Genomic DNA, 14,363 nt, shown 5'->3' on the forward strand with positions numbered 1-14,363 from the left:
ATGTGACGAGACGCTTATCTCACGAGACGAGACACGAGATTGGGTTCACGAGAACGAGACAAAATTCATGCCTGGAAAAATAGGCTGCAGGTGTATTTTGAAATGTTTAAACTAATCCTCTTGTAATGAATATCATTTCAGTTCTACTCGAGTATGAATTATCAAATGCATTGAAATACAACAATATACAAGCACTGTAAAATGTTTTGCCACAAACTCAACTGACTGGCTTCTCTCCTGTATGATTTCACATGAGTCTCTTCAGACCTTACTATACATGAATTATGAGCTTCCAGAACTTCTGATTGAGGCTGTGTGTGACCTCCTAATGGAACTCCTTTCCACAAATTGAACATAGAAATAAAAACAGTATAAATAACACAAATAAATACGTTTTTTTTCTTAGTCTTATTTAGTGCAAACAATAAGTTCAAGTGCAACCATAATCAAAGTACTGTAGCGCACAGACTCTTTATTATTGTTGTGAAATTGCTGTTTTATTTTGCACCAACAATTATAGGGTTAAGGCGGTGAGTTCGGAAAAGGCCGGGTTGAGAGAAAGGAGCGAGTGAGTTAGGCTGGTGGTTTTGTGTACAGTTGTTTGCGTTCTGATTAAAAGTTCAGAAACGGAGGCTCCCTTGTCTGTCGTTCTTCAGATGTTACAGTATATTCAAAGTGCAAACAGAGACCAGAGCCACAACTACATGCTATTGGGAGACATACTATTTAATTGTATGCAGTCTAATTTGCACGCATAAAAGAGCTCGTGTTTTACTTTTACTTTCAAATCGTCATCGTCACTTGAACAGTGAACTGGTGGTGGTTGAGGAGATTCCCCCTTCCATGTAAAGCGCTTTGAGTACCCAGTTTATAAAAACAGCGAAATGCCAGTGGAGGCGGTGACGCGGTGGGCACCGTAATGTAGCGGTGACATATTCTATGCTAATTTCACCCTCACGCTCCGCCATAGCGATATCGCGAGACAGCTTTTCATTCGAGAAATCTCGTCACATTTTAGTCTCGCGGGATCTCGTGGCATGAGATCTTGTCACACCCCTAATACGCAGAGATAACAATAACCAGACTATAATGCAGGTCTGATTTTCTGGTTGTAAAGAAAAACCAAACACCTCTATGAAAGGAAACCAAAATCTAGAAAGTTCAGATGAAAGTATGTGATCTTCCTCAACCCATCCATTCTGCTACTAATCCAAATTTCTCTCTCTCTCTCTCTCTCTCTCTCTCTCTCTCTCTCTCTCTCTCTCTCTCTCTCTCTCTCTCTCTCTCTCTCTCTCTCTCTCTCTCTCTCTCTCTCTCTCTCTCTCTCTTCATGAATCGTGTCTCCCACAATGCACTGCTACTTCCTGTCCTCGTCCTGTCACTTCCTCCTGTCCCTCTCAGCAGGTAATTGTGCATGCAAACTTTTTCGCACTGTCCCAGTCTGCTGAGTCTAATTCTTTCCTTTTCTCCTCTTCCATCGGCATCCATTTGGTTAAGATGTCTAGACCCAAACCGTTACACATGCAGCGTTTTAAACAGGAGATACAGGGAGAAACAGGGAGTCTGTCCCATCTGGTGAGTGTTTCCTCATCGCTCAGCTAAGTTCGGATACATAATTACAGTAGAGAGAGATTTACAAGTGTTTTGACATCTGGCATGCTGGAGGTAACCAGCTTAGTCAATCTGATTAATTGTAGGTTAGATAGCATATTATATATGTGGAGTGCAGCTTTATGACATATTGAATGGGCTTTAATTTGTGGTTACAGTTAAGCAGTCCCAGAACGTCTCATTTTAGCCTTCGGAACGAAACAGAGATCCCCCAGTCAAAGGAAAACAGAAATTTTAAAGTCCATGATAAGGTATTATGGCACCATCTAAAACTTCCTGTTCTGTACAAATGAAAAGCATGTGGATTGCTAAACCAACATGATTGCAGGTTATATAGAAAGTGTTATATAGACAGTCTCTTATTTCAAGGTATGGCAAGTATATTTTTCCACTGTAAAAAGTTTTAAACCTAAAGAAATGATAAGTACTTAAAAATATGCAGTTTAAACAACTTAATTGGTGGTATAGGGAAGTTCTACACATTAGTGAATTCTAGACATACAAAGTTCTGTCATGAAACTCTAGATAGCGCAGGCTGATAACTTAACTCAATCTCCTTGCAATCACATCGTTCTCTATTGGGCACAGCTGATTGGTTCCTGCTGTATCAGTAGCCAATGAGCTCGCTGCTCAACCTTCAAATACTTGGCCAGCATTTGCTGTAGTTGTTGCAGCGCGCTTTCAGAAACCCTCCACCTTCCCCAGCTCCACCTGTATAGATCTGCTACGTGTAATTCATGTACACTATATTGTAGTGTATTTGATCTGCAGCAGCAGCGTAGCAGATATATTTCACCAAGACCAAACGTACCAACATAGTCATCCGTTACCATGCCAAACACTTGTCTTGAACAAATGTTGTCAAAAATGTCTTGAGAAAGATATATGTACACGTGTCAGCCAGGGTAATAATTGACTCTAGACGATTAAATTATTGAAAACTAATACACACTTGAGGTATAGTGGCATTACCACTTTGTGTAAGCAATAGTATTAATGTCCAATAAGTCTGTCGTCGGTTATTCCTTACTTGTCAGATCCCAAATAAATTAACCTTGATAAATAAATGTGCCTGTGAATAGGAAATTAATTTGCAGTGGCATCACTGACGGCATCCACCAAGTGTCAATAAGTATCAGTATAAAGTCCAAGGCCAGTGAGCAAACATTACTTATTGATCCTTTAATAATATTAAAGCGCTTTGAAAAATTCCCAGCTTTAAAATGCAGTTTAATGCTGTTCTGTATAACACACCATCAAAGGCATCAGCTCTTGTCTGATCTCTCTCTATCTCTGCTCTTAACAGACCAGTTCTTCTGCTGTCAATCCTCATCATTCTAACTCCATAATATTTCACCCCATCCCAGAATGCTCTGCTCCTCTCCATCTTTCCTTTACCTTCTCCTCTGCTTTCTCATCAAGGTAAAGAAGTGATTTCACCTTCAACATACTTCCTGTATGTCCTCAATGGTTCTGATGCCTTTCAGAGTCGTTTCTTTTTAACATGCTATTTCATTTTAACTCTTCCCGTGTGCCTTTTAAAGCTGTAAATCAAAACCAGAAATTCTTTATGGCATTAACATGCAAAGAGAAGCAAAGAATATCTCACAAATGGTGAGTGTTTGTCAAGATAATTGTTCCATTAATGAAGTGAAAGTGAAACATTCACCCAAAAATGAAAATGCTATCATTATTTACTCACCCTATTGTTGATTCAAACCTTTGTAACTTCCATAGAAGAAATATCTCACGTCTTAATAATTTAATGCTACATGTCTAGTTTAATATGTGGATGTTCAAATGAGATTTGAGATTTTCATTGAAGAATGACTTTAGTTTATAACTGAAGTAAATCTGGTGTACTTTACAATTTTCACCCAGAAATCACCGGCAACACAAATAATAACAAAGAAACGTCAAGTAACCCATTGCATTAAACGTAATGGTCACACTTTAGTTTAGGGTCCAATTCTCACTATTAACTCTCTATTAACTACGACTTTTGCCTCAATAAACTCCTAATTACTGCTTATTAATAGTTAATAAGGTAGTTGTTAAGTTTAGGTATTGGGTAGGATTAGAAATGTAGAACAAGGTCTTGCAGAATAAGGCATTAATTTGTGCTTTATACTGTAAGTACTAATAAACAGCCAAAATCATAGTAATATGCATGCTAATAAGCAACTAGTTAATAGTGAGAATTGGACCCTAAACTAGTGTTACCAACGCAATTTTGAAGTAGAAAGACTAAAGTTGTATTTTCTAGTAAAACATACTCAAATTACCTTTGTTTAATTCACAAATTTAGGTATTTTTGGTATTATCATTTTTGGAGTTTGAAAGCCCAAATTAAACAAGAAATGGTTTCTTGGAAAAAAGCAGCTTGGGCATTCTGCAAAATTTTTCCTTTTCCTTTTGTGATCCTTGGCAAAAAGAAAGCCATACATAGAAAGTCAATTATGACATAATTTACATTTTTGGGTCAACTATTCTTTTAACTTAACCAAAGAGGATCACAACATTTGCTTCAATAAACTCTCAAATCTACATTTTCAGTCTGACACCAGCAGTAGCACAACATCCTTTACTTTAAGAAAACAAACAGACATTCTTCAATCAAATGGAGACCCATATGCTCCCAAACAGGTACATGACCAGAGGAATGAAGCTTATCCACAATCTCCCAGGACTTGCATGATATGCGTTCTGACTGGATCGAGAGTCTTGCGTGAGATTGTTGGCATGTTGTAGGCAGGACTGGAGAGCACTGATTAGTGCCCCAGCTCTCTTTGATGGACTGTCTCTCTTCACATGGGTGGTTTTGTAATGAGAACGTGCCAATACAACACACACACTTGGCTGTAAGCATCCTCACATTCCAGCTGACCACAGGGAGAGAGAGCATTCCTCTCTTCCATTGCCAGATGCTTGACCTGAAACTCTAGCTCCACCCACTGAACGGTTCAAAGTTACTGGATCATAGGAGTTTGTGGCGTTTTAGTTTCTCAAGATTGACTGACAACCCTCATTTTGAGCTAAAAGACATGGGTTCAGTTCCAAAACATGGGGAGGTCGCCTACATAAACCCAACCCAGGTGTAAGTGAAAAATATGTGACTCTACATTGCTGCAGAACTCCAAAAATGTACCTATACATATATTTCACTGCAGTTTCCTGCAGAAATTAACAGTAAAGCCAATAAAACACCAATGTTATGACCTCAAAACACTTACCATAGAGCATGCTTTGTAAACTAATACATTTTGACATTTGCATCACATAACCAGCTCCATATGTATGGCTTTTCTGACGTAGTAAACTTGCTCGGTAGCTCACCTGGTACAGCATTGCACATGTGATTCGGGCCGCTTGGGTCCAACACAAGTCTAGACACTCCACAAAAGAGCTCAAAGCCTCGCAGAAGGAAGCTAAAATGCCATGGTTGCTTCAGCAAATGCATTTTCATCTGATTTGTTTTTGCTCACATTTTCAGTTAGGATTATGGTAGAGTTTAGTAAAAGGGGGAGTTAGTTTCAAACGCAATTTTAACAGTTTAATGCGCGATACATGCATTAAACAACATAAAATATTGCAAAAGTCATGTTTTTGACTGTTTTGGACTAAATTTAACACGCCAGTCATTGGACATCACTTTGAAACTGCCATGGTACAAGCAATGCAATAAGATTTAGCAAAAATACTACATTAAAATTTGCCTAAAATGAGGTGTGTTTTATGTAGATTGCCTGTTTTACAACATATGCATGTGATGCTTAGGCAGCTCATTGGGTTATGGAACAGAGCAATGCAGTCTTGGTTTCAAAGATCAGGAGCAATTAGGCTGAATCTAATCGATCAAACTCACTTTTTGACATAAAGGTGTCAAATGTAGCTATTCTGAATTCTTTTCTCTCAGATTTTCTCCAGCATGTCTTCTCGTGCTTTGCCTTATAATTGCTTTGTCCTTCAGTTTCATTCTATTTTCTCCACTTTCTGTCCCTGCTCTCCCATTGGCTGGTAGCGCACAGTAGGCAGAGTGTCTCTAGTGGGCGCTCGAGCTGACGCTCTGGTTACGCTCTGTGAGAATGATCATAGGCCTCAGCCAAGCAGCTCAGGCACTCCGGTAAGCCACAGATCAGCTGTTGAGATAATTGTTTAAACCAGAACAAAAAGGGATTTTATGAAATCAATCTCGTGCATTTCAGTTCACGTTAATAATTCGGTTATCATTTACTCACCCTCATTTGTTACAAACCTGTATGATATTCTTCCTTTCCTGGATCACAGGAGATGATAGGCAACATGTCCAAGCTGTTTTTTTCTATGCAATGAAAGTGACTGGGGACTGGTACTATCAAGCTCCAAAACTTATACAATGGTTACTCATCTAAATTGAGCAATTAGATGAAAAAATTGGTAGCATTTTATGTTATAGTCCTGTTCCCCATGTACATTTTATTGCAATAACTGGGTAATAACCCTGAATCTACTCCTAAACGTAACCTTAACCCATGTAGTTACCTTATATTATCAGTACTTTCTTAGATAAGATAAATGTAAAATAAAGTGCAACCAAAACTTTCATACAGATTTGCATACTATATGCAATAGTACATGCTAGTATATACTGAATACTGCCTACTACTATATGAAAATGGCAATGGTGAAGAAACGCAACACCATATCAAATGTCACATACATTTTGCATGTTTAAATCATTATGTGGGCATCTACAATATATAATAATTTCAGAAATAAATGTTATTTAAATTTTGGCGATTGCAGTTGTTCATCCTTCTACAATGTATGCTGCTAAGAAAAACAAAAAAAAACACGATACTATTTTCCTGGTATTTATAATAGTGATTGGTCATAAAAGAAGGCAACGTTTTGTGAATGAATCTGCACTTGTCAATGCTTTCATCACATTATGTGTTTTTCACAGTATTTTTTTAGATTATACTTTAAGTATGACCCCTTCCACTGTGTGGATGTTTATTCTCAGGGTTATTTTCAGCATACTTTAATTCACACTATCTTGATCAGATTTGTTCTTTTTTTTTTATCCCCTAGCCTTCCTTAAAAAGAGAATTTCCTCAGAGTCTGGGTGATGTGTGTCACGCGTGTAAGAAGCGTGTGTTTGTGGTGGAGAGGCTCAGCGCTGAGGGATTCCACTTCCACAGGGAATGTTTCCGCTGCGACACATGCAAAGCTCCGCTGCGCCAGGGAGGACATTCCTTCGATTCGGTGGAAGGTACTGAGAAGAGCACATACTGCATACTCACTGTTTCTCTGTAAAGGAGGAGTTCACTAGTCGCTCGAACCAGTACTGAGATAAAAGTTTATAGTTCGGATATAAACACTGATGTCTACTGTAGCGATCAAAACAGAGCAAATCACCTTCTGAAAGATACTTGACACTTCAATTAAAGATTATCAATTACATTGTTACACCAGTAGGTGGCGACAAGTGACTGTTAAAAATGTATTTGTCGTTGAATCAATCATGGGAGAGTCGTGATCTCTATCTTAAACAAAAAATCATGAAGCTGCACTATATTCCAAACCATTTGATAGCTTTATGTAACAAACAGACGTCAGATGATGTGAAAATCATTACATTTTGGATGAACTACTGTATCCCTTTAAATTCAAGCATTTGTCTCTTACGTTGCAAAAATAGCTCAGCTCTTTGTGATAATGACCCAGGTGGTCACAAGGAGAATTGCAACGAGATCCAGATCAGAAACGCTAGTTGGCATCCAAGTTTATTAAAGGGAAAGTTCACGCAAAACTGAAAATTCTGTAATTAATTACTCACCCTCATGTGATTCCCTGTAAGACTTAAAGGATTAGTTTACCTTCAAGATATCCATGTTTTTCTTGAAATCATTCCAGGATTTTTCTACACAGAATGGACTTCAATGGCAACCAACTATACCAATGTTCAAAGAAGGTTCAAATGTCCGACTCAATGCAGCTTCAAAGTTTCTACACGATCCCAGTCGAGAAATAAGGGTCTTATCTAGCAAAACGATCGGTCATTTTCTAAAAAAATAAATATACTTTTGAACCACAAATGCCCATCTTGTACCATCTCTGAGATGTGCGAAGCATTACGTCATCACGTTGGAAAGGTCACGCGTCACGTCATCTAAGTTATTTGTCTGTGTACTCCGGTTCATAAAGGTAGGGAAGGGCGAAAAACTCCATCTCATTTTCTCCTCCAACTTCAAAATCGTCCTACATCTTTGTTTTAATTAATTTTTATAATACTTTCCAACATGATGACGTAATACGTGGCGCATCTCAGAGATGGTACAAGACGGGCATTTGTGGTTAAAAAGTATATATTTAATTTTTTTAGAAAATGACAGGGCCTGGTTCCCCGATAACGCTCACTCTTAGCGCGCTAAGAAGACTCGAAAGATATATCTTACCAAAGTTGTTTATGTTCCTAAGTGTGTTCCCCCAACCATACCTTAGAAAGCTGCTTTAAGATATACCTTCTTGTATACCTTCTCTTGTCCAGGCGCTGTTTCACTGCTTTATGCTAGAAAGTGGTGTTCTTTATAAAAGAAGCACTTCAGAAATAGTTGAAATTATTTATTAGGACTATTGGATTTTATAAAAAAAATAATCCAAACTATAATAGCCTATAATAGCCTAGCCTACATATTTTAAAATTGTATCATATATTGCTGCCACAATAGCATTTCAAAAATTTTACGTGCTTTCTTCTCTTTCCCATTTTTGTTCGCTGAGGTGGAGCTGCGATGAAATATTGTTCTTGTAAATACTTTCCAGCATTTCAGTATTAAAAGTTTACATCTTACGTACGGTGCTCGGCAGTGATCAAAAAGGATTTAAACCGTGAATTTTGAATCTCTTCTTGTAAACTCAGAGATGTGGATTCAGACAGCAATTAAATTACCACACAACCTGTTTGTCAAAAAACAGTAGGTACTAATTTGGACAGGGATTTTTACGCGGGATGGGTGAGAAAACACTGATATTATGGATTCGGACGGCACTAAAATCACCGACTTACCCCTATAAATGTTTAAAATACCGTACAAGCCCATGAGAAACAATATAAGCGTCCGAATAGGACTTAACTGGCAGTAGCTTTCACTGGCCTTTAAAAGAGCTTTTTAATTAAATTAATAATATTGTATAATAATATAATTAAAAATCTAACAACAATCAGTGTAATGACAATTTTATTCTTTGCATGAAAACACTTGAATTAGCCTAATTGAATACTGTCTGGGTGTATTAAAACGTCAGAATTATATTCGTATAGACCTGCAACAGTGATAAGGTAAAGCTAAGAGTGGTCCAGAACAACCTTACGAAAGTGTGACTTACAGAAGATATACTTAGAGTACAAACGTGTCGGGAATCGTGTCATAACGTTAAGAGAGAGGTTAAGGAATAGGTTAAGACCTACTTAGCGATAAGAACGTTTTGGGGAACCGGGCCCAGATCGTTTCGCTAGATAAGACCCTTATTTCTCGACTGGGATCGTGTCGAGACTTTGAAGCTGCATTGAGACGGACATTTGAACCTTCTTTGAACATTGGTATAGTTGGTTGCCACTGAAGTCCATTCTGTGTAGAAAAATCCTGGAATGTTTTCCTCAAAAACCTTAATTTCTTTTCGACTGAAGAAAGAAAGACATGGATATTTTGAATGACATTGGGGTGAGTAAATTATCAGCAAAATTTTTTTTGAAGGTGAACTAATCCCTTATGTTCATCTTCGGAACACAAATGGAGATCTTTTTGATGAAATCTGAGAGATTTCTGTTCCTCCATTGACAGCTACGTAACTACCACTTGGACGCTTCAAAAAGTTCATAAAGAGATCGTAAAACGAATCCATATGAATTGAGCGGTTTAGTCCAGATTTTCTGAAGAGACTCGATCACTTTATATGATGAACAGATTTAATTTAGGATTTGAATTAAACTTTTTCGCCCTAACTCGAAACTCCAGAACACGTAGATTCCTATTGAAATGACTCGAGCAGTGGTGAATGTGACCAAACCTTTACACTAACGGTTTCTTTTCCTCCCATAGGAAAGTTGTACTGCAAACTCCACTTTGCACAACGGAAATCCTTAGTGACGAATGGAAGATCACAAAATCTACATACGGTAAAAACACAATTCTGCCATTCATCTATGTTTCGCATTTCCTCAATAGTTGTCTTACAGTCCATCCTTCTTAATATTTCTCCTTCAGACATGTAATAACGGATCCCCCGACAGCTCTAGCTGGAGTCCAGAGGAACGCGAGACTCATCTTCAGGCCGAGTCTCCAGGTATCATGTCCTCTCTGAAGAGAAGCCTGCGCTGGCCGCTGCACGTGAGCCAGTCTGTGTGTTCTGTGCCCCGTGGTGTGTTTAACTGGCTGCATGGTAAAGTGTGGGCCGCAGGTGTTCACCTGATGGATAACGCCGGGGATTACGCTTTTCTGTACGAGCTGCTCAGCGTGAGTCTGCCTCTGCTCGCCGTTCTCCACGAACAGCTCGTCCAAATGTACGCAGAGACCGAACCGCTCAATCTAGAGCCTCTACAGCACTGGCTGGAAGAACACATGGGCCACTGGGTCTTAGTGTGAGAGAAACGTCATCAGGCAACGTCGTGGCCCTTTAAAAGGGTCATTAAGTGGACATTCGTTCAGAACGGAAAAACACATAGAACAACCTTGAGATGTTTTGATGAACAGAACGGTCTGACCTTGAGATGTTGGCACATCAACATTCATTTCCTACTTATTCAGAGGGTAGAAATTCAACTGCTTGGTTTGGAGTGTGTGCAAATTACCAAAGTTTTGAGTAAAAAGAGAAAAAAGTGTCAAACACGGAGTGAACTTTAAGCACTTTAATGAGTGAGCTGCCTTCATACGCATGATTAAAAGAGACGTTCTGCTTTTAATTATTAATGGACTTTCTTTGTCTAGACTGCAAGTTTACAAAACCTGACTGATCAAGCTGCAAACACGTCTCGTTTACTCGGTTAACCATTCATGAACGCTGGAGTCACATTCTTCTCGTATGTTTACACTTCTTATGAAAATCATACTGCATAGCTGTAAAGGAATGCCGGGTTCAACACAAGCTAATCTATTGACATCATCTGTGAAATGTTGATTACCACAGAAAATAATTGCGTCTCTTCCATCAGATAGTAGAATCTGTATTACAGTGGAAGTCTAGGAGACAAGATGTTACTACTGTACATACTTATACAGTATGTTTTTATCAAATGGCTTATAGTAATTCTTCAAAACAAACGAGCTATAAAATTTGTGAACATTTCAGGCGGTTTTAGTACACTATATAGTTAACATAATGGGTTGTCTTGCAGCTGTACATTCAAAACAATATAATAATTTTGGAATCATTTTTTTTCCCCACGTAATGTCTTGTTCTATATAGTTCCATTGAACGTGCTTTACTGTAAATCTAATATTTGTTTGGGTTTACAATTATTATCTCTGTTAAACAGTGTTTCACAGATGTTGCCCATGGAGATTAACTTAAAATTTAACTTTAAGCTTTAAAGACCGTCTTTGCTCTTACATGTGTTGTGTATATGTAACTAGGGATGCATCGATATGGACATTTTGAAGCCAATAGATATATTGGCTAATATTTCATATCAAACTACATTTTGTGAGATTGATTACAAAAAACAGCCACCTTAAAAATCCAGATTTAAAACAGGTGCAACAACAGAAAACTTTCTTTTTTCAAAACAATGATTATTGTTTTTCCACAATCTTTTAACAAATTGACCTACTATGATCCATTGGAATAAATAAATTAGACATTCATATATATATATATATATATATATATATATAATAACAATAATAAAATAAATAAATAATTCTTTATATAAAAAAAATTAAGATATATATAATATATATTGTTAATTAGGGGTCCTATGATCATTTTATGGAAGCTTGTTTCTGCAACAGAATACAAAAATAAAAAAGACTATTTTTAATTTTACATCTCGCAATTCTGACTTTATAACACGCAATTGCAACTTTATATCTCACAAATCCGAGGGAAAAAAAGTCAGAATTGTGAGATAAAAAGTAGAAATGATGTTTTAAATTATTTTATGCCGTGGCGAAAACACGCCTCCATATCATTTGGCTATAATTTATATTTAAATATATCTGTTTATTTTACTTAGACTGATATACAGATAACATTAAAAAGTCACATTTACTGAGCAACATGACCACTGATGTATTGTGCATCCCTGTATGCAACAGAGCAAATATGAATGCATTATACTTTGTTCTCAGGCTTAATGTATAGTTCTCATGGAGAGCCACTGATCAGTTCCAAACGCACATGTGTTGGTGTCTCTGTTTACCAGGGTGTTAGTTTGTGATCAAATTTACACTATGGAAAACCAGCCATATTCAAACCATTGTTCAAATGAAAGTTTTTGTCATACTTCTGAATCATGCAAAACACAGAGAAACTACTTTCACCCCTTCATCTGATTCACTGGACTATTCCTGTGGTTTCTTTAGATGTCATTTGCTACCTATAATGTACTGTGTGAGTGCACGGCAATACTGTACTTACACATTTACAGTTCCTAAGTGCAAGTAAAATGCACAGTTTTTCCCCAGTCAGAAGTATTAATAATATAAAAAAATACTTTTTTTGTTGACACTGGAAGGTGATTGTTAAGAGTGTGATGTTTATTGGTATGGATGGCGATTGCAGATTGATCATCAAAAGACATGCATGAAAATAAAGCATGGATGTTTAAGTTAAATCCTATTTTTGCGCATTAGCCGCTTGTTTCAGAACACTGTTTACAGGCTGCGTTGTGATATGATTCCCTTCTCATTTCTATTTCTCCTTTGTTTCATTCACTTGTAGTCTTGTTCAAGCTCTCCTCTGCGTCTGCTGACTGAAAGGTGATCGTCTGCAAGGTCACTTCTTGTAGTGTCTTTCACCTTCTGCTATGGCTCTGGAAAGCCACGTGTTTCACAGCTGTGGAAACGCATGACACTAACCGCCTGCCTCTGCTTCTTTCATCTGCACGTCACGTCTGACATGTTTCTCTTTTCTGTCTTTCTTCAAGGCCCGCTAATTATTTGCTTATGCAGTCTCTGTCTTTTCTTCATTTCTTTGTTTCAGAGGTGGCTTACATTTCAGAAACCCACACGCAGGCCAGGCGCCCTCGTGCCAATGAAAGCAGGCCATTAGTTCCCTAAATGGCCTTTAGTTAAAGTTGCACCTTTTATTGGACATGTTGTAAAACTGTTTGAAGAGTTTCTTGCTGTATGTTTTCCATTTGAGACATTTGTTGTTGCCTTATTTATCTTAAGCCATACTCTTGCAATAAAAAAAGATAAAAGGTTTGGTAATTTTTACATAGGCATCTGTTACATACATGCATGTGGTATCCTAAACATATTCTCATTAGTGGTTAGGGCTGGGTTTTCACACAAATTTCACGATCTGATTCGGACTCACAAGATAAGACAAGTATCAGGCAGGGCCGTGCACAGACTTTTTGAGGGGCATGTGCTGAAACTAAAAAAAGGGCACCCCCCTCCCATTTTCAATAACACAAAATAATAGTCTCAAAAGCTTTAGATTTATTCACGATTAATAACAATCATAATAATAATAATATAGATAATATAGATAAACATGGTTGTAAGGGCTTCTTTAAACCTAACAGCAACCTTCAGTGAGCAGGGATGTTGGTCTCTTGAAGGTCTGAAAATGAAAAGCAATGAAAAAAAAAAAAAAATAGTGTGAAAAGTACAGTTGCAGTGAAAAGCATTTCTGAAGGATCACGTAACACTATGTAATGCTGAATAATGCAGAGTAATGCTGCTGAAAATGCAGCTTTGATCACTTTTGATCACAATTTTTTCATTTTAAAATATATTCAAATAGAAAACAGTTATTTTAAATTGTAAAAATATTTCACAATATTACTGTTTTTGCTGTATTTTGGATCAAATAAATGAAGCCTTGGAATGAATTAAATCATGAATTACATTCTGCATGATAAAATATAAAGATTTCAGTGATCTTCTGTAAAAAAAAATGTAAGTCACTACTACAATATTACTGTAGTAAAACCATGTGAGGACGAGCGGAGAGTATAGAATACTATAGATTAAAAAATTAGCTAGATAATACGTGCATATTAAACCCCTTGAATTAACCATAACATGATTAGTCTAAATGTTAATAAATTAGGTGTATATCAGCAATCATAAATCAAAGAAGAAATGTCTTACTTCTTAGAAATATATGTTACCTAGGTGACGAGGATCACTCGTCGCTTTGTGTAAGTTCCAGTACGAAACAGCGCGGGGGCGCACCTGTTATTTTTCCGATGGTAAAAACAAATTATATGTTGTTGTATTACTTATCAGTATCTAGTTTTTGACCAGCGAATGTGTGAAAATGTGCATTTTTTGTCCGTCATTAAAACGGCGCCGGCGGCATCACATTACATTTTCATCAACAGGTTATAACCAACTAGTTTGTTGTACCTATATGGGCGCTCAGTTTTTCCTTCTGTAAAATACATTTTGCCAAAATCGCATTTTATAAAAGATGAAAGGCTACTGTATGCACAGGCTATTTAAGTGTCTATGTATTGGCTATGACTAGATGGCAAATGCTAGCCATACCTCTCAGTCTCAGGCGACGTCCCACATGTCTCAGTGAGTCAGACATCA

General features: G+C 37.4%; 1 protein-coding gene across 21 annotated transcripts in view; it reads left to right on the forward strand.

Annotated features, from left to right (window-relative positions):
* Positions 1 to 13,019, forward strand: part of mical2a (microtubule associated monooxygenase, calponin and LIM domain containing 2a) — an 83,931-nt gene extending 70,912 nt beyond the window's left edge. Inside the window, exons 20-30 of one of the 21 annotated variants that reach the window (XM_081358837.1) lie at positions 1,405 to 1,575; positions 1,770 to 1,862; positions 2,918 to 3,033; positions 3,156 to 3,225; positions 4,168 to 4,257; positions 5,633 to 5,734; positions 6,685 to 6,865; positions 9,696 to 9,772; positions 9,861 to 9,939; positions 12,535 to 12,572; positions 12,796 to 13,019. In XM_081358837.1, the coding sequence (XP_081214963.1) occupies positions 1,405 to 1,575; positions 1,770 to 1,862; positions 2,918 to 3,033; positions 3,156 to 3,225; positions 4,168 to 4,257; positions 5,633 to 5,734; positions 6,685 to 6,865; positions 9,696 to 9,772; positions 9,861 to 9,939; positions 12,535 to 12,569 (1,014 nt within the window). In that variant the 3' untranslated portion in view covers positions 12,570 to 12,572; positions 12,796 to 13,019. Of the gene's footprint in view, positions 1 to 1,404; positions 1,576 to 1,769; positions 1,863 to 2,917; positions 3,294 to 4,167; positions 4,340 to 5,632; positions 5,735 to 6,684; positions 6,866 to 9,695; positions 9,773 to 9,860; positions 10,361 to 12,534; positions 12,573 to 12,795 lie in introns of those variants that run through there. The other 20 variants (XM_081358836.1, XM_081358824.1, XM_081358832.1 and 17 more) reach the window with 20 other exon arrangements.
* The last annotated feature ends 1,344 nt before the right edge of the window (positions 13,020 to 14,363 follow it).

The sequence above is a fragment of the Scardinius erythrophthalmus genome, assembly GCF_964197995.2.
Source record: "Scardinius erythrophthalmus genome assembly, chromosome: 2".
Lineage (NCBI taxonomy): Eukaryota > Metazoa > Chordata > Actinopteri > Cypriniformes > Leuciscidae > Scardinius > Scardinius erythrophthalmus.